General features: G+C 54.4%; 1 protein-coding gene across 1 annotated transcript; it reads right to left on the minus strand.

The window, feature by feature from the left end:
* Positions 1–3265: 3265 nt before the first annotated feature.
* On the minus strand, positions 3266–26216 carry FBXO41 (F-box protein 41). The gene is made up of 13 exons (XM_074341319.1): positions 25956–26216; positions 12712–13766; positions 10947–11175; positions 10387–10460; positions 9774–10132; positions 8725–8966; positions 8376–8491; positions 8102–8254; positions 7847–7942; positions 6318–6436; positions 5984–6142; positions 4590–4705; positions 3266–4457 (listed from the first exon to the last, which is right to left on the minus strand). The coding sequence occupies exons 2-13, from the start codon at positions 13626–13628 to the stop codon at positions 4395–4397; spliced, it is 2643 nt and encodes an 880-aa protein (XP_074197420.1). The 5' UTR covers positions 13629–13766; positions 25956–26216; the 3' UTR covers positions 3266–4394.
* Between the last annotated feature and the right edge of the window lie 1242 nt (positions 26217–27458).

The following is a 27458-nucleotide window of genomic DNA, read 5'->3' on the forward strand; positions in this document are numbered from 1 at the left end:
AGACACCGAAAGCTGTGGCAGGGGCAGAAGCCTTCGTGGCCTTCCTCCGGCGATGTCTGCTGTCCTGAGACAGGTCATCCTGATGCTTCACTTCACCTCACTGATGCCACTCAGTTCATCCACCTCCTTCCTCAGTGCATTCAGCCTCAGAAAGGCTTGGGGACAGACTGGCAGATGTGGCCACCTACCATTTACTTCCCTGAGGCAGATAACTGTTCCAGTTTCACCATCTTTTATTGGATACAAAGCCACAAATTCTGATGCCCATGTGAGTCTTTAAATACATACACTCGAGTACATTCGGCAGAGGGCATCTATGGGTGATGTGGAGCAAAGTGCTGGGATGGTGATGCCTGGGTGGGGCCGAAAAGTGGGGCCAGGGAAGGCCCCCTGGGGGCTGGAGGTACAGGCACCACTTCAGAAACAAAACCAAGAAATGCTCTCCACCCCTCTGCCTGATGTGCTTGGGGTGGGGGAAGACCCCGTCACAGCTCAGGCCCATTGCAGCCTGGCTGTGCAGGGAAGGCAGGGCCTGGGGGCCAGTTGGAGGTCCCTGCCAGTAGGCCTCACTAGAAGAGCCGGGCCTACTGGTGCCAGCCACGCAGCAAGCCTGCCCCTGAATACAAGACCCCTGGCAGGGCAGAGCTGAGCCTGGGGCCATGCCAGCGGTGGCAGGTGAGGCTTGGACTCGTGGCGGGGAAGCCTGCCTGATTGTCAGGGCAGTCTTGGGACTGGCCAGGGTCCCAAGGGGTTGGGGTAGGACTAGGAGCTGGTTGCTTTAGTTGGCCCTGGTATTCTGATCTTCACCCAATCCTAAACCTTATCCTCAGGCAAGGCTGTAGATGAACACACTTGTCTGGGAATAAATACATACACAAAATACACAGCAATATATACAGATATGCGGGCCTGGGACAAGGCTGGGTGAGAAAGCATGGCCACCAGGGGTAAAGAGAGAAGTGCCGGGCCCCTGGGGGAGGGAAGTTAGACTCATCAGGGACCAACAGGCTGGGACAGATCCCACTAGTATGAGTTAACTCCTCTGGGCACTTGGGCCCTGCACCCATTCTCCTGTCTTCACCCCAAGTCCACCAGGAACTGGATCTTTGGCACCAATAATCACTCTGGAAAGGTCTTCAACTTAGCGCCTAAGAGGGACTGGGGCCTGGGCAGCTCCCCGCCTGCAGCCCAGAGGACTAGAGATCAGGACCCGGGGACAGGCAGGACCCAAAGGCAAGGGACAGAGTCAAACCTCGGAGCAGCAGGTCTTGGGAAAGAGGTGGCTTTTTTTTTTTTTTTTTCTTTTCTCCCCCAGCAGTTCTTAAGGGGCTGGCTCAAAGTCCACTTTCATGGGACTAGGAAAGCATGCTGCCTGGGTCCTTGGGTGGCCAGTGAAAGCCATGGTTCTGGGCAGCCCACTCCCTTTCCTTTAGAGACCCGATACAGCATCTCCTTTGTTGTCTGCCAGGGCTGTGGGGAGGCAGCCTGAATAAAGCATGATGACACACTCAAGGCAAATCTGCCAAGTTTCCCAGGACTGGGCTGGGCTGTATGGCAAGGAGAGGTGGTAGGGACAGCAAGTGGCCACCACCTGTGGGACCTCTCCACATGCTGGGACCCCAGAGCAGGGCCCACTTTGGTTTGCTCTCTGATACTCCACTCTGCAGCTCATCAGGTGTGAGATGTGGAGGAGGGCTCTCCTTGGGCAAGTGAAGAATGAGGTGCTTTGTGGGGTGGCCAGGCCCTCTGTCCCTGTTCCCATCCCTTAGCCCTTGGTGTATGGTTGCCAAAGAAGTGACCCACGGAGCATCCAAGCAAACAAAAGCTCCTCACTCAGCAGCAGTGCTTATCCCCCTGAGGAGAGGCAAAAATACTATCGAGCTGGTGGGGGGCTGGGGGGAGCCTGCAAACCCGCCAGTTTGCAGGACAGACATGAAGGCCAGGGCGCACAAGTCTGTCAGCCCCAGGTGTGCAGTGGGACACGCTGTGACCCGTCATTGCCACTGGCAGGGGCTTGGGCCTGTGCGACATGCCCGCCCACACGGCCCTCCCACACTCAGCTGGAAAATACAGGTGGGTTCCCTGGAAACAGCCAAACTCGTGAGAGGCTAACCTCCAGAGGAGAGGGGAGTCTTGCTCACCGCTGCCCCCCGTGGGGTGGTGCTCAGCACCACTGCACAGGTGAACGAACAAGAAGCCTGGGACAAAGGTCAGACCTTTCAGCACCACCCTTCTCCCACTTGAGCTTGCTGCCTGTGCACCCTGAGCTTTCCCAGAACTGACCCAGTTCCAGTGGGCACCTTCCCAGGGAGAAAGTGCCCAAAGCCTTGTCTTCAGGGATGGAGGCTTCCTGGGGCAGAAAAAAAGTCCCTTAGTAGGACAGGCTCAGGCCAAGCAAGCATCCCCTTGTGCTTTGTCCAGGAGACAGGGAGGGCAGCCCCTCTGGTCCTGGGGTCGCAGGGAGCAGGGGCTATGGAGGGTGCAGCTGGCAAAGCAGGACAGACACACCCAGGGCAGCCAGGCCGAATGGACCTCCACCTCCCTTCCAGGCTGCGGAGCACAGGAGAGTTGTGCTTCTCCTTCGTGACTCCTGGGGACAGGGCTGGAGAGGTAGGAGCCAATGGAAGCTGCTGCTCTTGGGGTGGAGATGCCACACAGCCAAGGCTCCATGCAGGGCTGGACAGGGAGTTGCCAACATGACACCCTTGATATCTGGGGTCTTCAAAGGGCAGGGCCAGAATAAGCCATGGAGGAAAAGTCATCAACAGTGGGAAACGCCAGGACTCAGCTGGGTTGGGAGCCGGGGAAGCTGAGCGCACTGCTGGGCCTGCGGGTGCCCAGCTCTGGAGGCCTCGTCACAGGGTAACCAGGGTGGGCCTTGATGTCTGTGCCAAGGTGTGGCAGAAAGCTGCGTCCCTGGAAAGGACTGAGAAACTAGTGGGGCCCAGCCGTAAGCCAGGACTAGTGGCCTAATGATTAGGACTGAGAGCCCGTCCTGTAACTGGAGAGAAGGAAACCCTAAGATGGATCTAGATTCGTGTTTGAAAGAACTTTCCAAATGAACGTTGGCAGGATTCACAGCCTGTGTGCTGCTGTGGGAGTCCTAAGAGGAGGAACTGGGGAGCCCTGAGTCTTTAGAGCCATAGTGCCAGGACCTGGTCCTTGGGAAACCATGCAAGGTTGCATTCTAAGCCAGTGATTCTGACTCAGCTCCCAGCACTGCCCCCGGCAGAAGACCCCCACAACACAGCCCTCAGCCCATGGGGCTGGCAGAGACTGAGGAGGGGGGCAAGTCCAATGTGGAGGCTCCTCCTCGTTCTCAGCCTCATGGGTCTGGCTCCCTACCAAGGCCACATTTTCAAGCAAGCTACCCAGACAAAGAAGCAAACCAAACCACCCTCCTTCTGGCCTCCTCCAGGCCCCAGCACACAGGGCAGCCCACTGACTCCCTCCCACATAGCCTTAGGGACCCAAAGGCCATCAGACTCCTAACCAAGCACCTGAATTAGAAGCAGGAACTGCGTCTCACTGCTGACAGCGTTTCCCAGAACTAGGACCTCACCCCTCCAGAGGCTCAGGGTTGGTGGAAGGTATAGAAACATGCACCTTTTAGCTCTGAATTTAGTTCTGGTGTGTCGTGGGGTAGTGGTGACTGCCAGGGGTCTTGTCTTTTCTACACCAATAAAAACTCTTCAGTTTTCTCTACCTGGCAATGTCTCCCTTTGGGAGGGGTGGTCTCGATACCCTGAATGTTTTGCCCTTCCAAGCCCACTCCCACTACCTGCCTGCACCTTCACCTCCCACCTTCGGCCAACCACATTCCCAGACCCCTAGGCCTGTCTGTGTTTTCCCTGGAGCGTGTGGACCCAGAGCCCCGGCGGAAGGGGATGCCCCACGCAGGGCTGGGACAGGGCAGGGAGAAGAGAAGAGCCCTCCTTGCCAAGTCTGAGCTGCCTTGTGGAGCCCGCTCTGGCTGGGGGCCTAGCAGAGGCTCCTGACCCAGAGGCTGGGCCTCGGAAAGGGGAGGCCTGCCCCAGGAGCCCGAGCAGCCGAGGAGCCACTGGCGGTTATTGCAGATCCTCAGGGCGGTGACACCAAGTGCTGGTGGTGACTCAGCTCTTCGCTGCCTGTGCCCAGAGGGCTGCTCCAACTGGGGGTGGGGTGGGAGTTGGGGCCAGCTTCTGTCCGAACCCCTGCCCCGGAGAGGCAGTGCTCAGGGTCAGGCCTGTTGCTCCACAGTCCCAGCAGAAGGACAAAAGACTGGCAACCCCTCCCTGGAAGCCAGGGATAACACTAGGCCTCCAAAGGTCTAATCCAAATCAGGGGCCCTCTGGAGGTCCAAAGAGGGTGCCCTGGTGTGGGGCTGGCAGGGGCCCTGCAGCCCCCAACTCGGGTTAGCAGCCACCTTCCACCTTGATGTGCAGGATCTTAGAGAAGCCGGGCCTCCGTCGCAGGGCCTGCAGACCAAACCTGCGTTAGTTCCCCTCAGGGCCAGACAGGTGGAGCCCTCCCTTCAAACACCCAGGTCTCCAGCTCTAGCCTACAGATGTCACCTGGGGTCCTGGGTGGCCTCAGAGCCAACCGCTCACCTGGAGTTTTGTCACCATGTCCTCAAACAGCTTCTGGGCCTCAGGACTGCTGGGCTCTTTGAAATAGTCAGCAATCCCGATCTGGACCACAATGGACTTGAGGTTCCGGCAAATGCCTGGGAAAAGGTGGGTAAGGTGGGGACCACGTCTGGCCTGGGCTTGCCTGGGACAGTGGGGCTGTCTCCTCTCCTCTAGGCTAGTTAATGCAATCAGAACCTCTGAGAGGCGGTCACGTGCCAGGCACCAGGAGTAGATCCAGGCTCAGCTGGGCAAGGGGAGAAGGTGGAGGGTGAGGCCAGAGAGCACGGGCTGCGGTGGACTCTGGCAGGACAAGCGGACAACAGCCAGCTGTACACGGGCTCTAGCAACTTCCCTGGCAGAGGGGACAGCTGTATTATGGCCTGGGCATTTGGAAACGAACCACAAGGACTGAGGGGCTGAGGTGAGGCTGATCGGTCTCAGCTGGAACGTGGATGAGGGGAGGAAGGGAGCAAATAAGTTGGCAGCAGAGGGCTTAAGGGACTGGATGTTGCCATGACGTTGGGGGATAAGGATCAAGAAGGTCAAGAGGCCGAGAGGATTCTAGAGGTTAGGATTTTGGAGGCTAAGCAGTTAGTTCCGGTGGTCAGTCCTGGGCAAGGCGGGGAGGCTGAAAGGAGCGGGAAGAAGAGGAGCCTGGGAACAACAAAAAGGTCAAAGAACCTCTAGTGCTGGACATGGGGCTCTGCCAGGGACCAAACAGTCCTGGATGATGGTCTCACTCAGGCGTGTGCAGCCCAAGCTGCACACCTGTGTCCTTAGTGAAGGTGGAAGAATGACCAGGAGGGGAGTAGGGGGCTGGGGGGAGGCCGGGGCCAGAGGACGATGCTGAAGTCTTCACCCTAAGAACTGTCATGGGGGGCGGGGGGCTCATACACATTATCTCATTTAATCCTCCCACCCATTCTAGAAAGTCAGCTTAGAAGATGGAGATCCAGGATTCAAGAGGAGGATAGTGACTTGCTCAAAGTCACATAGCTAAGAAGCAGTGGAGCCAGAATTGAGACTTAGGTCAGTCGAACTCCAGAACCAGACTGTTCTCCTGCCGCGCCCCTGACTGGAGGCTCATGTCGGGGTGGATGGTAGACGGTGCTGTGGAGCTTACGTCTCCATCGTGGACTGAGCACAAGGCAATGACTATTGAACTGAACCATCTGGATCAGATGCTGGCAAGGGCTTGAATGCCACACTGGCCTCGGAAGGCACCGGTAGTAAAGCCAGGACTAGAACCCTGGTCAGTCTGACTCCAGTGCTGGTGTCTGCTGACCAGGAGCGACAGGGAGTCAGTTATGCTACTTGCTGAAAGCATGATAAGAGAAGACGGTCCTACCCCGCCCTGCATCCCCATCACTCACTGTTGAAATGCAGCAGGGCCTTGGGGGTGACGGGGGTGGCCGTGAGCACCAACATCTCCAGTCCCTTCAGGCCTTCCCGGCAGACCTCAGCCGCCACCTCCTGGGTGATCTCCGACACGTGGTCCAGCTCCAGGACCTGCAGCCGCATGCAGTTTCTCGCTAGGAAGACAGAAGAGGGAGGGGTCCTGCTGACAAGCACCCCAGGTCACCCCTGCCAGGTGCTGTGGTGCTCCTGCCACCTCCCAGGCTGCAGCCCCGAGCCCCCCTGGGATTTCAGTGTTGCACCCATGCCTGCTTCCCAGCACCCCCTACCCAGTCCCGAGGAAAGACTCACCGAGTGATGCCAGGCCCTGCACCCCACAGCCGGCACCCCCAACCCCCAAGGCCCGGAGGTGGGGCCAACAGCGACCGATCATCTGTAGGCAGCGGTTACTGAAGCGCGTGGGCTGCTGGCTGGAGAGAGGTGGAGGGAGGGGGTCAGGGAAGCCTCTGGCTGCCCGATACCCACACCTGCTCCTCTTTCAGGTCCTGCCCCCCAAGGCCAGGCCCCACCAACCACCCAACCATTCAAGCCAGAAACTTGGGATCCTCCATGACTCCTCTTCCCTCACCTCCTGCCAAGACCTGCAGATTCTGATTCCTGAATAACTCTTCAACCCACAGTTCAGACCACCATTGATATCCATCTGGTCATATTAGCCTCCCCGCCCTCCCATCCTCCACATTGCTGACAGCGAGCCACTCAGTCCCACAACCTCTCACTCAGGCATTCAACAAATGCTTCTCAAGTGTCCACTACGGCCAAGAACAACTGAGCTCAGCCTTGAGGACACAGTGGCGACAACATAGACATCATCTCTGCCCCCAAGAGGTGGACAGTTCTGGGAAGAAGGGGGCAGAACGTTATCAGACTGATAGAATTCTGTTTTTTAAGACCTAAAATCCCCCAATGGCTTCCCAGTGCTTCCTAGATAAAATGCAAAAATGTCAACCCCTTAGACAAGGCTTTCCAAACTTGGTACATCCTTCTTCTCCACACTCATTGCCCTCTGGGTCCTGCCCACCACTCACACCAAACTTGCTGTTTCCCTGAACACTTCATCACTCAACAGTCACCCAGGCAGCAGACGTCTCTTGGGTGTCTGCCATGCGCTCAGTATCAGGGATACAGAAACGGACATTCACAGCCTCTGCCCTGAGAAACGTGAGTCTAGTGCAGACTGAAACATATGAGAACTCATTGTAAAACGGAGGGGCCAGGACAAGGTGCCACCGGAATGGAGGCAGGGGAGCAGGGACAAATTCTACCAGAGTGTTAGTGAAGGGACACTGGGTGACCTGGGAGGAGGTGTCATGTCCACGGGGGGCTTGGCTGGCAGGCACAGGGAGTGCAAAAGCCTGGTATGTGTGAGGAACTCCAGGTACAGCAATGGATGATCTCACACCCTGGATTCTCTGAAAGCCACTCGGTTGTGTATTACACACTGACCTCCCTGAACTGCCTTTCACGTGCCGAACAAACCTGGCTACTTCAGCCAGCGTTTATGAACACTCACGTGGGCTCTGCAGCCTTTATGCACACATCTCACTAGAGCCAGTGACAGTCCTAATACGATAGACCCTAACATCACCTTCACTTCACAGGTGAGGAACTAAGGCATGACTGGGTTTCCCAAAGTCACACTGCTAGCAAGCCAGGACGTGATCCTGAAGTCTGATTCAGAAGCCCTGCTCCTGTCGCCTAAAGGCACAGACTGATGAACCTGTCACCCCAAACAGCTCATGGATAGGGCCCAGATCTGCTCAGTCCTCAGCCCCACACCAGGCCCAACCCTGCCCCTCCCCACCCCTGCCAGGGCTCACCAGGGGTGAAGAGGCGCCACCTGGAGGGAGACAATCTCTCTGCAGCCTGCGCCCAGGGCCCAAATGACCTCATGGCCCACCGGGTCTGTGGCACTTCTGTTGAAAAGATAAAGTTGGCCATTCTGCTGGCCTCTCCACCCTTCCCCTGGGCCACAGAGCTCTTGGGTCCCTTTACCCAAGAGCCCTGGGGGGAGGGTATGCAGAGCCCAGGGATCCCTTGGGCCCGAGGCCTTGCTTCCGGTGGCGTGGACTCACCTGTAGGTGACGGCCTGCAGCGCGCGGCAGTAGCAGCTGGCCAGCCAGAGCGAACGGTCGGTGAGGATGTTGGGACAGTGGGAGATGCGCAGGATCAGCAGATTCCCCCCTGCCGCCTTCAGCAGAGACTCCAGCCCTGCTTCCAGGCAGCCCCTGGGGATGGCCAAGAGGTCAGGGAGCTGCTTGTGGCCACCTCCTCATCTGGGAAGCATCCCCACGTAGTCCTGGGTCTGGGACCCAGGAGCACCCCCCCACTCACCCACCACGGCCTCACCGGGTACTCCGGGCATACTCCTCTTTGCTCTCCTTCTTGCCCCGCTGTCGGGGCTTCAGGTTCTGCAGGGTCAGCGAGTGGGCCTGGGTGCACCACTGAGCCAGCATTGCCAGGAACTGCAGAGAGAGGGGGGTTACCTGGGGATGAGGAGGTCTGAGTTCAGTTGGCTGGAGGTGGACCAACCCCAGGATAGAAGTCCCCATGAGATCATTTTGGGGACTCAGGCTGGAGCTGGGGTATTATAAGGGTTGCAACGCTCAGACTTTGTGGGGATAAGAATCTGCCAGGAAAGGGCAGGTTCACAGCAAGGGTGACTCCAAGGGCAGGCGCGGCCGGCAGGGACAGGCACCTTGGAACAGACCCGGGCATTCTCCAGCAGCACCCGTGTCCAGACGGCAGGGTGGCGGGCCACGAAGCGCCAGTCCCGGCAGACCTCGGCGGCATGCAGCAGTGTGCGCGTGTCCAGGTAGGTGAAGATGCAGAACAGGGCGGCTCGCATCTTGAGGATCTCCGGGCTGATGACCTCATTGGAGCGTGAGGGGCTGCCCCTCTCAGCTCGCCGACCCCGCCCACTGCCGCCCTCGGGTCGGGCTACACAATACCAGAGGGTCAAAGGTGAATGTGGAGGGTCAAAGGCCAGGATGGGGATGCAGGTGGGAGGGTAGGAACTGCAGGAGGAAGGGGCATGAGAGACCCATGCTGGGGGACCAGCAACTTGGGAGGAGGGACAAAAGGCCTCTGCTTCTCCCTCCCCTGCGTCACTCCCATCCCTAATTTCGCAGGTTAGGAAAACGTGGCCCTTCCTCAAGTGAACTTTCTTTTTAAGATTATATATCAGCACATAGTCCAAAGTCACCCTAGATGAGGCAACTAACTGGGTCAATCTTGAAGAAGAAAGGGGTTTGGAAGGCTAGGGTACAGATGGATAGAAACCATGCCTCTATGAACGGAAGACAGGTGAGAGGCTGCCCAGAGCAGTCACCAGGGCACAGCCACACACCAGGACCTGAAGTCTCTAGCCTCCTGACCCTGACCCTGACCCACCCACATATGCGCATGGCCCTGTGTGTATATGGAGGGGGCCTTCCCCACTGGCCCTGGGCTTCTGTCTAAACACTCAACTCCCTTCCTGTAAATGTCATGTGAATGGACCGCCTTAGCTGTGGCATCCTTGTGCAATATCCAATCTGAGCGTCCCCGTGCAATAGCACTGCCCTGTCACAGCAGCTTGCAGGGCCCTGTGTAGGAGGGAGTTTGTCATTCTCACTGTGGGAAGTCTGGGGCAAGTGGACAGGAGGTGTGGGAGCCCAAGAGATTTACTGCCTCAGCCCTGTGTCCCATGAGAGGGCCCAGCACCATAGACAGACTGGCTTCTCAGTCCCCCCACCCAGGACTCACCTGAGAGCCTGCAGCTGCTCAATGGCCCAGCGGCAGAAGGCCCAGGGCGGGGGACTTCCGAGGGGCCTTCGGCCTCTGACTCCGTGGTTCGGGAGCCCACGTCCGAGACGTCACCCTCTTCCCCCTCGGTGCTGTGTCGGCGAGGTCTGCGCTGCCAATTCTGGATGGCCTGGCGCCGCAGGCCTGAGCTGCGAGGGGGCTGGGCTCGCTCTGAGCCACCATTAGCAGCCTGGACCCTTGTGCCCAAACCCCCGGGGCCACTGTCCTCAGGGGCCCCCTCTTCTGGCCGGGGCAGCTCCAGACTGTCACTGTCATAGCAGCCCGAGCTCTGGGATGCAGCTGGGATGCGGCTGGAGGCCCTGAGGTGGGGTGGACCAGATGGTGAGGAGCAAGGGGCACCAGGCCAGCCCTACATTCCCCGTACCACCCGTACCACTGGCCAAGGGCAACTCCCCCACCCTACTTTCCAAGAATCCCCTCTGAGTGTGGTAAAGCAGACAGACGTGCCCCAGGAAGGATAGTAGGAGGAGGAGAAGCCAAGCCATCCAGCCGGCCAGTGGCTCTTTCCAGGGGGAGGGTGGGCTGTGTGGGGCGGGCTGGTCCCGAGGCTTACCCGGTGCTGGGAGAGGAGCCATGCCGTGACACCGCATATGTGCTGGGCATGGCTGGGCCTGCGTGGTGTTCTCGCTGTGGGCCCCAAGAGTGGGCAGGAAAAGCAGGGGGTAGAGGAGGCCAGAAGATGAGAAGGAGCAGGAGAAACAGGGCACAAGATGGAGAGAAGAGAGCGGGGAGAGGAGAGAGAAGGAAACAAGTTGGGAAAGATGGACAAGTGGACAGACAGACGGCCCAGAGAGACAGGCTCACCAGCCCCTTCCCCCCACCCACCAAGCACCCCAGGCTCTCATGTGGCTCCGGGGCTCATTTGCAGGGAGTGGCAGAAGAGAGGACAGGGGTTGCTGGGTCCTATCTCACTCCAGCCTCCGGGCTGGCACTTCTGCCGTGAAAGGGGCTCCCCTGTCCCTGGACCCCTGCTTCAGGCCTGGGGTCTGCTCATGGGGAAGAGCCAAGGAAGGGGAGCCTGGAGCATTACAGGGGGGGCATCAGGCCGCGTGTGAGGCTGGGTTGCAGGGCTCAGGGGTGCAGGTGGAGGAGGGCAGGCAGGTGGGCACTCACCGTTCTGCCTGGGCCCCCCCGGGCCCCGGGCCCCGCGCCACCTGCCCCCCCTCCGCGGCCCAGGCTGGCGCTGGGCGTGCTGCCGCAGCTGCTGCTGATGACCTGCAGCTGCCGCTCGGCGCGGTCCGCCCGCTCCAGGAGCTCCTCGATGAACTGCTGCAGCCGCAGCTTGGCGCTGGCCTCCCGCGCCGCCGTCTCCTTCAGGAACTGGTCGATCTGCACCACCTCCCTGGGCCCGGAGCAGTCTCTTACCCCCAGGGCCTCGGCCTGGCTGCCCACCCACCCTCTGGAGGAGACCCTGAGTGTTAGGGACAGACATGGGCACAGGGTCTGCTCATGGTCACATGGGTACACATAGAACACTCCCAGGAACACTGCCCATACCATGGCACACACAGAAATGCGCATATCTGCTCACTCAGCCCCCACCAGCCCAGCCCCAAACACACAAGCAGACACCCCTGCCTGCTCCCCACAGAAATACTCATAGGCATACTCAGTCACACACAGCCACCCTCTCGCCCTAGAAACACTCACAGGCACACACTTACAGTCCACATAGCCCAGTACCCAGCCCCACACACTCATGGGCATGTACTCATATCAAGTGCATTCACAGGCACAGTCAACACATTGAAACACACACACACACACACACACGCTTTCAGAAACATTCTCTGGTGCAGAAGCACACTTACAGTTGCACCAGCCTCCAAGAGTTGCAGGTACACACAGCACACTTAAGAGTCACGCGAGTATTTACTCTCAAATGCATTCACAGTGGTTCATGCATCCATTTAACATTTATTGAGCACCTGCATGCGCCAGGCACCGTTCTAGGTGTTGGGGCTACAGCAGTGAACAAAGCAGAGAAAAATTCCTGCCCTCATGGACCTTATGTCACAATGGGGACAGATAAATAACATCTATACAATCCATAACTCTGCACTCAAAGACCAGAGGAATGAGGAGAAGCCAGCAAAGAAGACTGAGAAGAAGTCAACAAAACAAAAAAACAAAAAACAAAAAAAAAAAAGGAAAAAAAATTAAAAAAATAAAAAAAAGAAGGAAATCCCAGGAGAGTGGGAGCCAAGATAGGCGTTTCAAGGTAGCAGCTGTGTTAAATGCTGCTAATGGGTGACCTAAGATGATGAGCTGGCCATGGCAACATGAATATGGCCACTGATGACATGGAGGATAGAAATGGAGATGGACACCTGACCAGAGCGGGTTCAAGAGAGAAAGTGGGGGAAAGAAATTGGAGACCAGCATTATAAACAATATTTTCTAGGATTTTTTCTATAAAGAGGAGAGAAAGGTCAGTAGCTTAAGGGTGATTTGGGGCAAAGGCAAATGGGAGAAAGGACAGTACGTCGATACGTTTTTAGGAATGATACAGTAGATGGGGAAACCTGGTGAGGACCAAGGAGAGGGGAGAATTGAGCCATGTCTTTGAGAAAGCAAAGGGAGGAGGATCTGGTGCTGTAATGTAGAAGCTGGCCTTGGCTAGGAGGGCAGAGAAAGAGAAACCGTCTTCAGACAGGCACACAGTCATACCGCCCTGGACTCAGAGTCCTAAACACACACCTTCATGACTCTCTTGGCCCCACACGCACCACCATTACATGCCAGTGGCCACAGATCCCATATACTTTGGCCACAAACAGCCACACTCACATGGTGGCGGCGGCACAGTGACACACGTAGTCAACTACTCAGGAACATTCGCGGACCCACCCACCCCAGGGCCCTGCGGGCCACTCACTGCTGCTTGCGGCTCAGCTCCTGTTCCTTGTGCACCAGGTCCTGCTTGAGCGAGGCCAGCAGCTCCACACTCACGTCCACCTGGCGCGAGAGCTCAGACGCGCGCTCCTCCAGCTCCTCCTTCTCGCGCCCCAGCCGCGCGCTCTCCTGCCGCGCCGTCTCCAGCTCGGCAGCCTTGCGCTCCAGCTCGGCCTGCAGCCGGCCCACCTGGCCCGCGATCTTCTGCTCCACCTCCTCGCTCAGCCGCTCCAGCCGTCGGTCCACCTCCAGCTTCTCCAGCGCGCGGATCTTGAGGCGCGCCAGGCCCTCCTCATAAGCCACATCGGCGGGCGAAGGGGACGCGGGCGAGGCGGAGGCCGGTCCGGGGCAGGGGCCGGGGCCGGGCCCGGGTGGCGGCGTCGAGCACGCCGAGGAGGCCACTGACTTGCGGGCGAACAGCTCCCCCAGCGGGATCTCGATCTCGCGCAGCGCATAGCGCGCGGCGGCGGCGGCGGGCACCAGGCCCGGCTCAGCCAGCTCCTCGCAGGGCAGGCTGGCGGGCACCAGGTCGCCGGGGAAGTGGGCGAGGGGCGCGTGGTGGTGATGGTGGTGCAGCAGGTGCGGCGCTGCGGGAGACGGTCCAGCCGCCTGCTCCTTGCCCTGGAAGGACGTGCTCTCGAAGACCTCGCGCCGGGCGCCGGGCACGGCCAGCAGGGCGGCGGGCTCGGGCGCCAGCGGGAAGCCGGAGGCGGCGGCGGCGGCGGCAGCGGCGGCGGCGGCGGCCGCGGCGCCGTCGCAGATGCTGTTGGTCTTGGAGAGGATGTAGAGCGTCTCGTACGTGTGGCTATACTCCAGGTGCGCGCGCAGCGACGACAGGCTCCGGAAGCGCTTGTGCTCCCCGCAGCGGGGGCAGCGGTAGGGCAGGTCCAGCGAGGCCATGGCCCCAACGCCCCCGCGGCGCCCGGGCTCCACCGCGGCCGCCCTGCGGGTCAGCCGGGCGCGCTCATGGGGGGCCGCGGGCGAGCCCCTCTGAGGGGTCAGGCAGGCTCAGGGCGCTGGCGGCCGGGGGCCAGGAGGCTAGAAGAGAGGGAGCAGGCCTTAGGAGGGTGGTATCCCTCCCCACCTCCAACCCGTATCCTCCACCGGTGACGAAACTGACTTCCCCAGAAAACAAGAGCCCAGAAGAGAGGGGTGAGAGGGGACCAATGGCCAGCCCTCCCACTGGGGACTGGCCTGCGGCACCCGCGCGAGGGCTGTGCGCGTATGAGAGTGAGAAAGAATGAGAATTCTCTAAGGGGGAAAAAAAGGCATTAGTTTTATTTATAATAGTTCCAACCTGGACATAACGGAAGTACTCGTCACCAGCAGAATGGATAAATTGTGGTATATTCATAATGGGATGTTACCCAGCAATAAGAAAAGGGACCACTGGTACATGCAACAACATGGGTGAATCCAATGGATATTATGCTGCATGAAAGAAGCCAGACCATAGTGCATACTGTAGGATTCTATATACATGGAGTTCAAGAACAGACTAAATCGATGATGACAGAAATCAGCATAAAGGTTACCCTTGGGGCCTACATGGGCTGGGAAGGGTCAAGAGGGAACCTTATGTGATGCTGAAAATGTCTCTATCTTGGTATGAGTGGTGGTTATACAGGTTATGCATAGGTTATACAGTTAATACACTTAAGACACTTAAGATTAGTGCACTATATGTACTTGGCTGTATGTATGTTACATCTCAAAAAAAAAAAATCCTTAAAAGAAGATGCTTATTTATGTCCATGTCACGCAAACCACACTCATCAGACCGGCTGGACTAATGGTACCATGTTGCAGTGACCAAGATATAACCTCACCTGATGATACCTATGTGTGTGTCACTGTTTGTTCCTGTTCCTGCTTCTGGGCCACACCCTTCCATCCCTGCCCTGCCCTTTGCTCCAAGGGCCATATTTGTCTTCTTCATTCCCCTTCTGGCACAAGTCACCACCATTCCTGGCATCCCACCCCTGGTCACCCACAACTCCTGCTGCCCATTCCGCCTCATCTCTGGCTTCCAGTCATTCTTCCCCTGCCTTGTGGGGTCTCTACCCTATTCCTCACTGCCATCCTCTTCCCAAATGCCTGTAATTGGGCTTCAGCCACCATCTGCTGTCACTGTGCTCCCCCGGGTCACAGACCACTTGCTAATCAGACGATGCATCAAGGGTCTTCACCTCGTTGGTCCCTTGGATGGTACTATTGCAATGAAGCTGCCCAGTTTGGGTTCTCTGACCTCCTCTTCTTGCTACCTCCTGATGGGAGGTCTGTCTTCATGCCCCTCTTAGCCTCTATCCTCTTCCAGGTAGTCTGGTTCACTCCCATAGTCTGGTTCAATCACATCCTTAAGCCTTGCCTCTCAGCTCCACCTCTCCATCCTTACCTATCCTGGAGCTCCATTTGCCTTTTGGCATTTCCATGTGGATGTCTGTTCCCTTTGCCAGCCCAGCACTCAGTCCTCCTCCTGGTAAGAGCACCCTGCTTTGTCCATGGGGAACCATCTTTTCCTCCCTACTCTCTCAGTCCATGTGGTCTGGGTAGGAGTTGATGGTCCACCCTTGACTCCAGGGATAAGAATGTGATATTGGCCTGGCCGAACAGAGTCCTGGGGTGGGCACAGATTACCCAACTTGAGTCAGCGAGTCATTTCTCCAGGACTTCTCTGGCACTACTGGGAAAGCATCCTCTTTGGGCTCAGGTTTCTAAGCGGATGGAGAGGGCCAGGGTTGAGAGGGCCAATCTTTGTCTCCTTTGGGACGAACCACCTGGGAATGGAGCCAACACAAAGCAGAACTGAGATGGAGGAAGAGAGATTCCTCACACTCTGAGATCCTAGTCTGTTTGATGGTGTGAGTCAATCAATTCCCTTTTCTGCTTAAGCCAGTTGGAGTTTGGGCTGTCTTACTTATACTAGGAAAAAGTCCAAACTCAGAAATTAGAATCAGAAATGGAATTTTTTTTAAAGCACAGACCCTAAGAAGGAATTAGCTGAACTAAGTCGGGGAGTTAAGAGTGTACCACTCCCCCTACTCAGAAGCTGGTGAACCCCATCTACACAGCTACACAGAAACAAAGCAGCTGATTAAACTCTCCCACTGCCTCTAGAACTCAGATGTTCCTACCAAGGCTAGAACTTTAGGGGACTTGTATAAAAATATCACCATGCTGGGGTGCGAATTTTCCCAGGGACTTCAGAAAGGTCCAGCAAGAAAGAGACACACTGTGGCTGAAAGAGGCCCATCTGAAAGCAGAGAGGAAGAAAATGCAGCTTTGCTCAGAGAGGCCCTTTCTGCCTGAGGCCAGTAATCCAATATGGCTGAGAGTCAGATAATTAAGAGCCAGTCCTCTGCTTCTAGCTAAAGTCAGCTCAAGCAAAGACAGGCAGGCTGGAAACACAGAGGGAGACAAACCTGGGGCCTGACAGGCTACGGACTCCTCAGGCTCTCTTGAACCCCTGTGGCTACACTCTCCCAGCTCAACAGAGGCAGCCATTGCCCAACACAAGCAGCCTTCCACTGGGATGCAGCTTAAGTGAGGAGGAGCAAATGGATCCTGCCTCTCACCGTAGGCTAGGCGTTGCATTGGCCGGCGGCAGAGGCCTAGCTCCAGCCACATAACTGAGGGCTCCTGGGACAGGCAGAGGACCAAGGCCTGTTGCTAAGAGACAACTCCTCTTCCTCCCCCAACACCATCACCAGGGACTTGATTCAAGAATTACAACTTTCAGTGAGGTCTCTAGTTTGGTTAATAGCTCTGGGGATGGCTGAATGTAAATTGACTGAGAGCTTCCTAATGATTAAGAGTATTGTATTGCCAGGAAAAAAACCACAAACCTGGAAAACAAAGGCCAGAGATTACTCAGCCCCTAGAGTTTCCCACCCCCAAACCTGCACCCATGGAAGGTGACCCCTCAAAGCCCCTTTCCTGTACGGCCACGGAGCATGAAGGGCAGGGGAGGCTCTCAGAGACAGCAGGACCAGAGCAGCCGACAGGCAGGCCAGGGAACCTTGTGCACACCGAGTGGTCGAGCATGTGAACCACGCTATGGACCTGTGATCCCTGAGTGTTTTATCTCATCTCCCTTCTTCAACTGGGAGGGGTTTTGTTCTTTCAGCTATCCCATTTTCCCTCCATCAGTGTCGTTTGGCCATAAGTTGAAAGACCATGAGGGGCTGGCTCAGTATCATGACAGACAGACAGCCCATCACCAAGATGTTGAATTGGGGCTGGGCAGGGTAAGTGGGTGAGAACTTGGAACATCTCCTTCCGGAGGTAGGACAGGTGTGTTTTAAGTTTTTGTGACAGATACTTGCATTATGATAAACAGAAAATTTTTTTTTAATTATAGGAGAATAGAGATCTGTCTGGATCTTGGACAGAGGTGGAAGACAGTGGACATTTATTGTTTTAGCTGCTCAGCTCCAGTCCCCCTTTGTGGTTGGACCCCCCACCCCTCATTTTCCCTTGGAAAACCTCTCCCCACTCTGAGTTTATGCTGTTTGGGTAGGGCTGACCCCACCCCCTGACTCCAGGGGAGCGCACGTGACCTTGGCCTGTCCATCAGTCACAGATATCATTAGTTACTGACTGGGTGCATTTCTTCGGCCAGGCAGATCCAGCCACTCCAGGACCTGTGCTCAGCTGGCAGAATATGAGCCCAGAGATGCTGGTGGCCATTTCTGTCCTTTCTTTGGGGAAGAAGAAGAAAAAGACTAGAGATGACATCCCTTGAGCACGCAGATACAGATATGCCTAAAACTTTAACCCAGGACTTGTCAATTGTGGGAGGTGGCAAAAAATTTTTATAGCTTAAATCATTTGAGTCAGTTGCCAGTAAAGACGCTGTAGACTGACACAGCGACCCACAGTGTCAAAAATCAAATCTTGGACTTCCCCTCACCCACTCCCCAGCATCCCTGTTTCCCTCACCAGTGCCACTGTCCTCCCAGTCACCCCGCAGCACTGGACACCTCGATTTTGCTCTCTGCTAACCAACAAATCATCTCTGCTGATTCCTCCTTCAAATGCTCACAACACAACTGTTCTTACTCATGCTTTGTGCTCCCTCAACTCCTGGACTGCTGGCCCAGCCTTCAGTCTCTCCACTCTCCACCATCCTACACAAGGCACCAGATGCCTCTGTCTCCAGATGACTCCCGCTCATGCTCCTTCAATGGCTCCCATCATTCGTCAGCTGTAGCCAAACTTCTCGGCTTAGTGCTTTGGCCTTGAAGTACTCTTGCCAATTTGAAAGAGAAAAAAATAGCCTAGCTGTTTCATTTGCATTTCTTTGATTACTAATGGCTGGACTTTTTTTTCCCCACAATTTGAAGTCATTTATATCTCTTTGGTGACTTGTCTGTGCACTACTTTGCTCCTTTTTTATACTGAGCATTCATCTTTTCTTATTGATTTGCAAAGACTTTTTATGATATTGATCTTTTGTCATTTATATAACAGACATTTTCTTCTCAAGTGTGTTGACTGGCTTTTACTTTTGTTTACAGTCTTTATTGACATATTAAAGCTTTAAAGTTTGCTTCGGTAAAATCTTTTGGATTTCTGTTTTTGTTGTCAACGCTTAGAAAACCCATCCCCACCCAAGGGTTATATAAAGTTATATGTTTTCTTTTAGTACTTTGTCATCTCAATGTTTTAAAAGTCCAGAAGATTTTTTTAAATTAAGGGCTTTAAACAAATAGCCATAACACTATAAACTGACAATGATTGGTTAGCATGCAAATTCTTCAGGGTGTGTGGTTTCCTTTTATACACTGGAGTTTTAATCCATCTAGAAATTTTTGGTATGCATGGTGAGAGAAAGATTCAAAAAACAAACAAACAGCTTTTTGTGATGGGCATTTTAACACATGTTCCAAAATCTAGACAATATGATGGGGAACTTCTCTGTACTCATCATCCAGCTTCAGCAATTATCAACTCGTGGCCAGTTTTGTTTCATCTGGACACTGTTTCCCGGCTTCACACTTACCCCTACCACTGGATAATTTTGAGCAAATCCAAGTTATTGTATTATTTCATCTAAAATTACCTTAGTATAAATAAGACAGGGACTTGAATCTCTTTTTTGAGAACTATTTAGTTACTGTTCTAACATTGTCACCCTTTAGGTATCTTAAAACTCGAAAAGTAGCCTTGAGAGATGAATCCAAAAGACGGCTCCCTGAACAGACCAACAAAACCAATAGCCCTCTGGCGAATCTATTCAAAGAGAAAAACGAAAGGAAACAAAGACATAATATTATAATGAGAAAAGGGATCTAACCACTGACACAGAGAAGATTTTTTTTAATTACTGAAATGCGACCAGGTACAACTCTTGGCCCAAATTTTTGAAAATCTGGATGAACTGAGTGCTTTTCTAGGGAAATATAAATTATCAAAATTGACTCAAGAAGAAAGAAAAAACCTGAATAGACGAATGACATAGATAAAACTGAAGAAGTTGGCAGAGTGACCAGGGAGATATTGTAAGTAGCATTTGGTTCACACACACACAACTGTTCAGGAATAGGGTTATTCTTAACGTACGGTCAGCCTGGTGCCAGAGCACCTGTGTGTGGCTGTCCATCCCAGCTAAGAGCTGGTCCCTCCTGTGGGGGCATCTTTCAGAGCTGCAGAAGTACTAGCTTAATTCCTCCCCACTCCATGCACTCTCAAAGCACCCTATCCCCGCACAGCACCTTGCTAGGCAGGCTTCTAGAGAGCAGGGGAAGGGGGTACCCTAGGGGGTGCAGGTCTGAGTGTGGATGTGCAAGCTAGAGGAAGGAAGGGGCTTCTGGGGTCCAGGTGGCTGCTCACTTGAGGCCACCCCACCCCACAGTTTCCCTCCATCTCTGGGAGCTGAGGAATGACTATGAATCATTCTTAGGAATGTTTCTCCCTACATATACCCAGCACCTCAGCATGAGCATGAAGCTTTGCCTGAATGCAGGCAAGAAGGTGATGGAGGCAGGGAGAGGAGAGGACAGACAGAAAAAGAAAAATAGAAGCATTGTCTATTCAAATTCCATCCCAATCCTGTACTGTGAGCAGCCTGACAGAACAGTCAGAGATTTTCCTTTGCATTCTAGTCTCCCCAAATCAGCAACCTCTGCAGACCTAAGACCTGCCTCCTTTTCCAGCCTGGCCCTGCCCCCTTGCCATCTTCAGGACCTGTTATTTCTTCCCCCCATCTCAGATGTCTATTTCAAGTCTACTTTCTTTTAAGTCCAGATCAAGATTATCTCTGGGTAGAAGAATCAACCAGAGGCATTATCTTTTTTTTTTTTTTTTTTTTTTAAGGCTTTCCAGTGTGTAAGTCTCATCTCCTAAATAAGACCAGCCATCTCAAGCTGTGTCTTCTCTGGCTCCTGTCTACTGTCACGTTTTCACATGTCGACTCTGCCAGAAACACAGATCATCTTACATTTTCATGGCTTCCACTACCACGTGGTCACTGAGATCTCCTGCAGTGGACATTATTATTTTTATCTGCTCAGCAAGTCTTCCTCACCTTCTGGTATTACCAACATCTTGTCCTCTTTTTGGTGAGCCGCCCAAAAAGAGGATGTGGTTCTGACAGGGCTGCCGGTCCTAGTAGGGTAGACCCAGGCCTGACCAATCATAGCACCCCAGTCTTCCTGGCCATAATGATTCCTCAGGCTGAGCCAACTGAACCCCTCACTGGGAATTTATATGAAAGACCAAGAAGTCCTCTTGCCCCTGTGGGGTCATATGCTAGGATGACTAAGCTGTCTATGGCCTTGTGCGGCCCCCGCTACCTCATGGAGAAAGCCCTCATGGAGAAAAAAATGTGGCAACACTCAGAGGGAAGCTGAGTCAAGGGTTAGAGAGAGAGTCCTCACCTATTTTTGAGAACCTGGGCACAGCTGTGCCCAAGACCCACTCATCCTTCTTCTTTCTGGTTACGTGAATGAGTACCTATCCTTTTTGACTTAAAATAGTTTGGGTTGGATTTCTATCACTTGCAATCAAAAGTCTTAAATAATACTCTTGCAAATCTGTATTCCTAACCTAGAATTTCCTCCTAAACTCTATTCAAACATAAATATATTTAATGTACATTTACTGAGTCCCTGCTCTGTCCCATGAAATATACCAGGTGCTGTGCTAGATACGCTGTGGACACACAGACCAACACGGTCCAGTCCTTGCCCTCAAGCAGCTTGTGATCTCCTGGGACAGACAAAGCATTGGACAATATAGTCATGACATAAACGCTACGCCAGAGACTGGCACGGTCTATACTTAGCTTGAGGAAATGGGGGGTTGGGGAACCCCCAGATGTGGTAGTATCTAGGCTGACCCTTGATGAGCAAAGTAAAGTTGTCAGGTGAGGAAGGGTAATTATTGAAGTTGAGGAGGGGAAGAAAGGCATCCTGAGTAGCAGAAACAGCATGTACAAAGGCAAGGAAGTGAGAAAGGGGATGCTTCCCCTGAGGAAGGAAAATGGAGGCTCAGAGAAGGGAGAGACACTGTCTTTCTCAATCACTGCTGTTTCCCTAGCACTTAGCAACAGAGCCTGCCACAGGGTAGATGCTCAGTAAGTGTTTGTGGAATGAGGGGATGGCAAGGACTTAATCAGATGTAGTTTAGAGAATGGACCACAGAGGGCCAAGATCAGGAAGAAGGCTGTAGGAACACAGCCCTCCACAGAGGTGGAAACTGTCAGCCAAGGTAGCAGGAGTGCAAATGGGGAGAAGGACGGATGTGGGAGCAATTAAGAGAGTGGAGAAGGCTTGGTGACCAAATGACTGCACGGGTATGAAAGGGAGGAGTCATGGATCAGGCTCAGGTTTGGGTTTTGAGCATCTCTGTAGATGGGGATGTGGTTCAGTAAGAGGGAGAATGAATGAGGGCAGGTTTTGGGGAGAGATAGTGAGCTTGGTTGTAGATTCCATGAGTTTGAGGTTCCAGTGGGCCTTGGAAGTCAAGATGTTTGGTACCTAGTTTGCAGTATGGAGCCAAAAATACAGTTTTGGCAACTTAAGCATAAAAACAAAGTTGGATGAGCAGGACCAGGGAGAGGGTGCAGAGAGAAGAGAGCAGTGGGGAAAAGGTGGATGCTCAAAGAGGCAGAGTAAGAAGAACCAAGAAGTTCCTAAGAACCAACAGCAGAAATGGGACTTCTGGCAGAAAACCTTAGGGAGAAGAGGACGTCAGGGGTGGAAGGAGTGTAGAATTCAGTGTAAACAACAGGCGTGGACAACTCAAGTCAGAGCAGAGGTGGGAAAGGTCCACTGGTGACTATAGAGAGGGCCACTCTAATGAGCCTGGCTGAGGTGGGTCGAGAGGAGAGTGAGGTAAGGATGCGAGCAGACCGTGAGTGGATGCAGGATGCTCAGCTGTGAAGGGGAGGAGGCTGCCTGGGAGAATCCGGAGACATTATCGAGGATAAAAGCCACCTGAACATATTTAAATGCTTCTACAGATAACCTAATTTTAACCTATACCATCACTTCCGCTAGCCTGAAGCATGGATAACTCAATGCCTCAGACTTGTAATTTATAGCAATTCTTTTTTTAAAAGTGCTTCTTAGAAGCAGTAAGTAGGGAGGACAAAATGGATATTTCAATGCAGGCGGCTCAGAGCTTAATATGGCTAATAGTGAGCTCACAAGACTCACCATCAAACCTGCTTCTTTCTCAGGTTTTCCATCTTGACCAACATGCTCATTACCTACTTGGTACCCTGCATGCACCCCTCCAAGGCATCTCTGAATTTCAAAATCCCCCTCAGATCTCATCAGTTGCTGATTTTTGTCAATACTATCTTCAAAATATTTGACTTTATTTCTTTTTTTTGTGTTTTAAGAGGGAGAAGTAATTAGACTGATTGATTGATTGATTTTAATAGAGGTACTGGGGATTGAACCCAGGACCTCATGCATGCTGAGCACACACTCTACCTCTCCACCCCCGACTCTATTTCTTGCTTTCCCTATAGCCACTGCCCCAGACCTACTACCCCGTTCTATCTGGACATTGATACCGTTTTGAACTGGAGTCTCTAACTCCTCCAGCTTTGAATTTTCATGGTTTCCGCAAAAAGAGATCCAGGCACATCACTCTTCTTCTAATAAAACATCTCTGCAGGCAGGCCATCTTCTGAGAGGTCAAGTCCTCCCTGCTTTGCCTGCCCTCAAGGCTGGCTGGAATCTGACCACCACTCAGTCTGGCCAGCCCTAGCTTTCACCTCTGCATCTCATGTGTATCCTTAGCCCCATGGGGCTTAGTTTCACTGAGAAGTGCCATTGTGATGTCATATCCTCAGGTCTTGGCTCATGCTGGTCCCTCCCCCTGGGACTCCCTTCTCTAACCGGTGAATCCTGCAAGCCCAGCTCACATGCTACCCTTTCCATGAAGCCCTCTGCCCCCTCCTCCAGCTCAAGTCACACCGCAACACGAATCACTCCTTACCATAGCTCTTCACAGATGGTAACAGGTATCACATGCTGGCTGGTCATGGGCCTGTTTGTACATCAGATCCCACCCTACACATACATTAGAAGGCAGGGACAATGACTCACCCTCACACTTTCCACACGCACAACAGACATTAGTATATTCTTAGAACAATTGCTGTGAATAATGGATCAATTGATTGATTTCTGTAACCAAAGTGATTGCCACCACTCATTGTCGTGGACCTGGGTGAATTTGGTTACAATTAAATCAAGAATCACCTCAAATAACAGGTGCTTCCCCCTGACTAGCTCTGCTAGTCACCCACTGGGAACTCAGAATTTGCTGTGTCTTCTTGACACTGTCGCTCCTGCAGAGCTCCAAGGCTTAGGACTTGTCTGTTTCATTCTATTCTATCCACCCAACAGAAAGAGGTCAACCACAAGGCCCGTGCCAGGCACTGGGGACATAAAAATGAATTAGATAGTAATGCTCTCAAGGTGCTTGCAGCCTAGTAATCAAGACAGTGAACATTCATCTACTAATTATTCTGGTGAGAAAACATGGTTGTCATTTGGTCCTCAGGTGAGTGCTGCCAAGTAACTGGTATTACCTCCATTTTAGGATGAGCAAATTGGGGATCAGAGTGGCCAAAACACTTATCCAAGGCCAGTAAGTGACTGTAACAGACTGTCGCTTTGGTGGCAGCCAATGAGCCACGCCTCAGGACTCTTGCCCTTATGTGGTCCCCTCCCACACTGACTCAGAGCTTGGCTGTGACTTTGGCCAATAGGACATTAAGGGAGACTGATGCAGGCAGAGCATCCTCTTGGAATACTTCCTCTTGGGATCCAGCTGCCATGTGGAAGACTTGGGCTAGACTACTGGGTGATTAGACGCCATGTGTAGAGAGACCTCTACGTGTCTGGAGGATGAAAGGCCACCTTGATGTTCCTCTCCAGCCAGTCTCATAACTGAATGCAGCTGAGAAGTGCCAAGTGAGCCCACAGTCACAGTGACAGCTAACCCACAGACTACAAGAAATAATAAATCAGTGTTGTTTTAAGCACCTATATTCTGGGGAGGTTTGTTATTATACACCAGTGAATGACTGAAATAGTTATTTGAACCCAAGACTATTTGACTGACTTCAAAACCATGCTCTTAGTCTCAATACCATGTTTCTCTGGGTTGGAAGTAGAATGTCCTACCAACATGATAATATTCACAGGTTGGCCCATGGTAGCAGTCAATAAATACTTGTTGAATGAATGAATGAAGGGAGTGGTGGGCTGACGGAGAGGTAGGAAAGTCCAGGGAATTCAAAGGCAGGATGGCAATGACCTTTCCACAACCATGACCCCTTCCCACTACAAATATGCCAAAAATAAATATTCCCTAAATCTAGAAACAAGTGCGTGGATACCACCACAATCCCTCTTTCTGTCTCTTTGTTAAATTCAGATCAGGCAAAGTTGACAAGTTCACAGAGTTTCATTCTTGATGGTCATTCCCCTGCCCCCAACTCTCCACCATGCCCCTGGCATCTACTCTCCCTCCTACTTGGCCTTCTGGGCCCAACAGCTCTTTCTCCCTCTTTCCATGTCAAATCCATGTGCAGGAGAGCAGAGAAGGTGGAAATTACAGAAATGGGGGAGGAAGATTTGGATATTAGTAGATGGCATTACAGGCCAAAGAAATGAAACTCTAAGCTCAGTGCTTTCAGGAGACATCTGTCAGCAGGTGGAGGAGGTATCTGAAGGGTAGGGAGGCAGGTGGAGGTGCCCCTGTGGATGGGGAATAAAGGAATGCTCCCTGATGCTCTAAAACCCAAGGAGGTGGGGGCTCTGGCTCTCCACACCTAGGGCTGTGGCCCAACGTGTGTACCTCCCAGAATAGTCACTATAGCCTGGTGAAGAGCCACTGGGGTCACTGCATCCAGTCCTCTGTTTCCTGACAGCCCTGACACTGCCTTTTCTGTTCTAAGCTCCCCCTCACTCTCTGGCTCCTACAAACATGCACACACCTCCCAAGGTCACACATACATAGCTCCAGCACCTGGATCCCACACCCAGAAAACCTTCTGGGCCCTTCACTGCAGACTCGACTTAAGGAGAGAGCAGGCCCCACTGCTACTCACAGGCAAACTGTGGCAAGTGCACGCAGGCACCGTGGCACACACTCACATGCAAAGCAATGCAGTGGGGTGCACACATCCAGATCACTGTGGGCAGAGTCACAGGCAGAGGCACTGGGATATGAGGTGACAGAAACATGCATTGCACACACATGCACACCTCCAGACCATCCAGACTATCACACGTGCATACGGGCACCCAAACCCTCCCACCCTCAGACACCCGCACAGGTGCCCAGCCAGGCCTCAACACCAAGCCCCTCCCCCACCCCTTTTCAGAAGCAGGTGGAGAGGGCTGGGTTTGAGGGCGCTCTTCCTCCTCCCTCCCTCTGGCCCCAGCTCTCCAAGGTCCGGAGTCTCAGTGGGGTCTGGAGCCCGCCCCCGCCCCCCAGCCTGGCTCGGGGAGCGACTGGCGGGGGGGGGGGGGGATGGGAAGCTTGGTCTCAAATCGTTCTGATTTTAATTCCTTAAATTAACCCCTTCCTTGCCTCTGGCCTGGCCTGCCCAAATCCCTCCCTGTCCGGGAGCCTCTCGGGCCTCCAGAGGGCTGTGGGGGGTGGAGGGGAAGCAAGAGGAGGAGGCAGCGGCTGAGGTCCTCCCAGCCTTCCCTCCAGGAGCGGTCCCGCAGCGCGCCCGCGACTCGCCCTTACCTCCTCCACCCCGCGACGAGGCCAGGCCCCGCGGCCCTCGGCTGGGGGTGCAGAGGCAGCCCCCGCGTGCCCGGGCCGGATGCAGGGCCGCCTCGGGGCCTCGGATTTCGTTCCCCTCCGCAGCCTCGGGTGGCCGCCGCGGCTGGTGCCCCCGCCTCCCTCTCGGGGCGGGGGCGGCCGAGCCTCCCAGCCAGTCGCAGCGGGAGGGGCACACAAACAGGGTGGGGGAAGGATGGAGGAGGAGGAGGGAGGAGGAGGGGGCGCGCGGCCGGAGGAAAGGAAGGGAAGGGGGAGGGAGGCGGCGAGGAGGTGGGGCGGAGCCGGCCCCTCCTCCGGGGCGGGCTCTCCTGCGAGCTGGGGAGCGGCAGATGCCGCCAGAAGCGGCTGCGCCGGGACCCCACGTTTTCCGCTGAAGGTGGCTTCGGTGGGGGAGGGTCCGCGGCACCGCCCTGAGGGTGCAGGGGCGCCCCAGCCGCGCTCCCCCTCAGTCCCTGTTTTCCTGGGTCGCAGCACCGCCCAGTGCACTCTCCATGCCCCGGGCACCTCCGGTTGTGACCTGCGCTGCCCACCTTTAATCCAAACCTCTCCGCCCTAACCCTACCACTCTGGCTTGGGCCTGCTCCCATTCGGGGCAAATTCGGAGGTGGGCGGTTCTGGGGGGGTGTGGGTCGGGAAGAGCGCCGGCGCGGTGCACTACTCCTGGGATCACGGCCACCGGCCCTTAGGCAGCCTCCTGGGATGCGCGCCGGGGCTGTGCATTGAGCGACCTCAAGTCAGACGCACAGTCTCCGCGGAGACTGCCTGGGTCGGGCCCCTCTGGGCATCCGTGGGGAACCAGGGGAACTAGGAGGGGCTCTGTCATGTCCCGGGACCCAATCTTGTCCTTGAGGGTGTCGTCTAGGAGCACGTGTCCCCGTCACAGGTCCTATCCGGGACCTGGAGGAGGAAGAAAGGGGCAGTGGCCCCTGGCCCTGGTTCCTTCTCACCCATTGCCACCTCAAACTTGGTTAGGGGAGAAGCCTGACTCCCTGGGACTGGAGCACCTAGAGGGCCCGCCCGTGGCTTAAGGTCCAGCCAGCTGTTGAAGCAGGAACAATCTGACTGTCTTAGGCTTGGAGAAAGTCTACAGGGCTTCAGTGGGGAAATCAGACAGGGTGTTGGGGCTCCCAAACCTAGGGTTGAGCTGAGCTGAGCTTTGGATGAGGAAAAGAAGAGATGGCATTTCAGACTAGGGGCAGTGCTTGGGCAAAGGTAAAGAAACTGGCTTGCGCAGGGCTGAGGGCCAAGGCCATGGGGGCAGTCCAGCTACAGCAGTACAGAAATCTAGCATAGCCCCAGGATTCGCCAATAAATGAGGCTGAAGAGGACTTTCCTCGACCCCATCCTGTTCCTGCCAAGGCAGAGATATTGGGCATTTAGTGTCTGGAAGGATAATCTGTAGAGTTGTCAGGTGGCTTTTGAAGAGAGGCACATTTAATATGGACTCCGGCCAGTCAGGTCAAA

Source organism: Camelus bactrianus, chromosome 15, assembly GCF_048773025.1.
Source record: "Camelus bactrianus isolate YW-2024 breed Bactrian camel chromosome 15, ASM4877302v1, whole genome shotgun sequence".
NCBI lineage: Eukaryota > Metazoa > Chordata > Mammalia > Artiodactyla > Camelidae > Camelus > Camelus bactrianus.

Bases quoted from the DNA above. Each gene is read 5' to 3' on its own strand.
- FBXO41 (XM_074341319.1), bottom strand. From the start codon at position 13,628: ATGGCCTCGCTGGACCTGCCCTACCGCTGCCCCCGCTGCGGGGAGCAC. The intron at 7,943-8,101 runs GTGAGTCCACGC...TCTTTTCAACAG, and splicing joins CTGCAGGCCGTCACCTACAG to AAGTGCCACAGACCCGGTGG. The intron at 4,706-5,983 runs GTGAGTGATGGG...ACCTTTTCCCAG, and splicing joins GGCCCTGCTGCATTTCAACA to GCATTTGCCGGAACCTCAAG.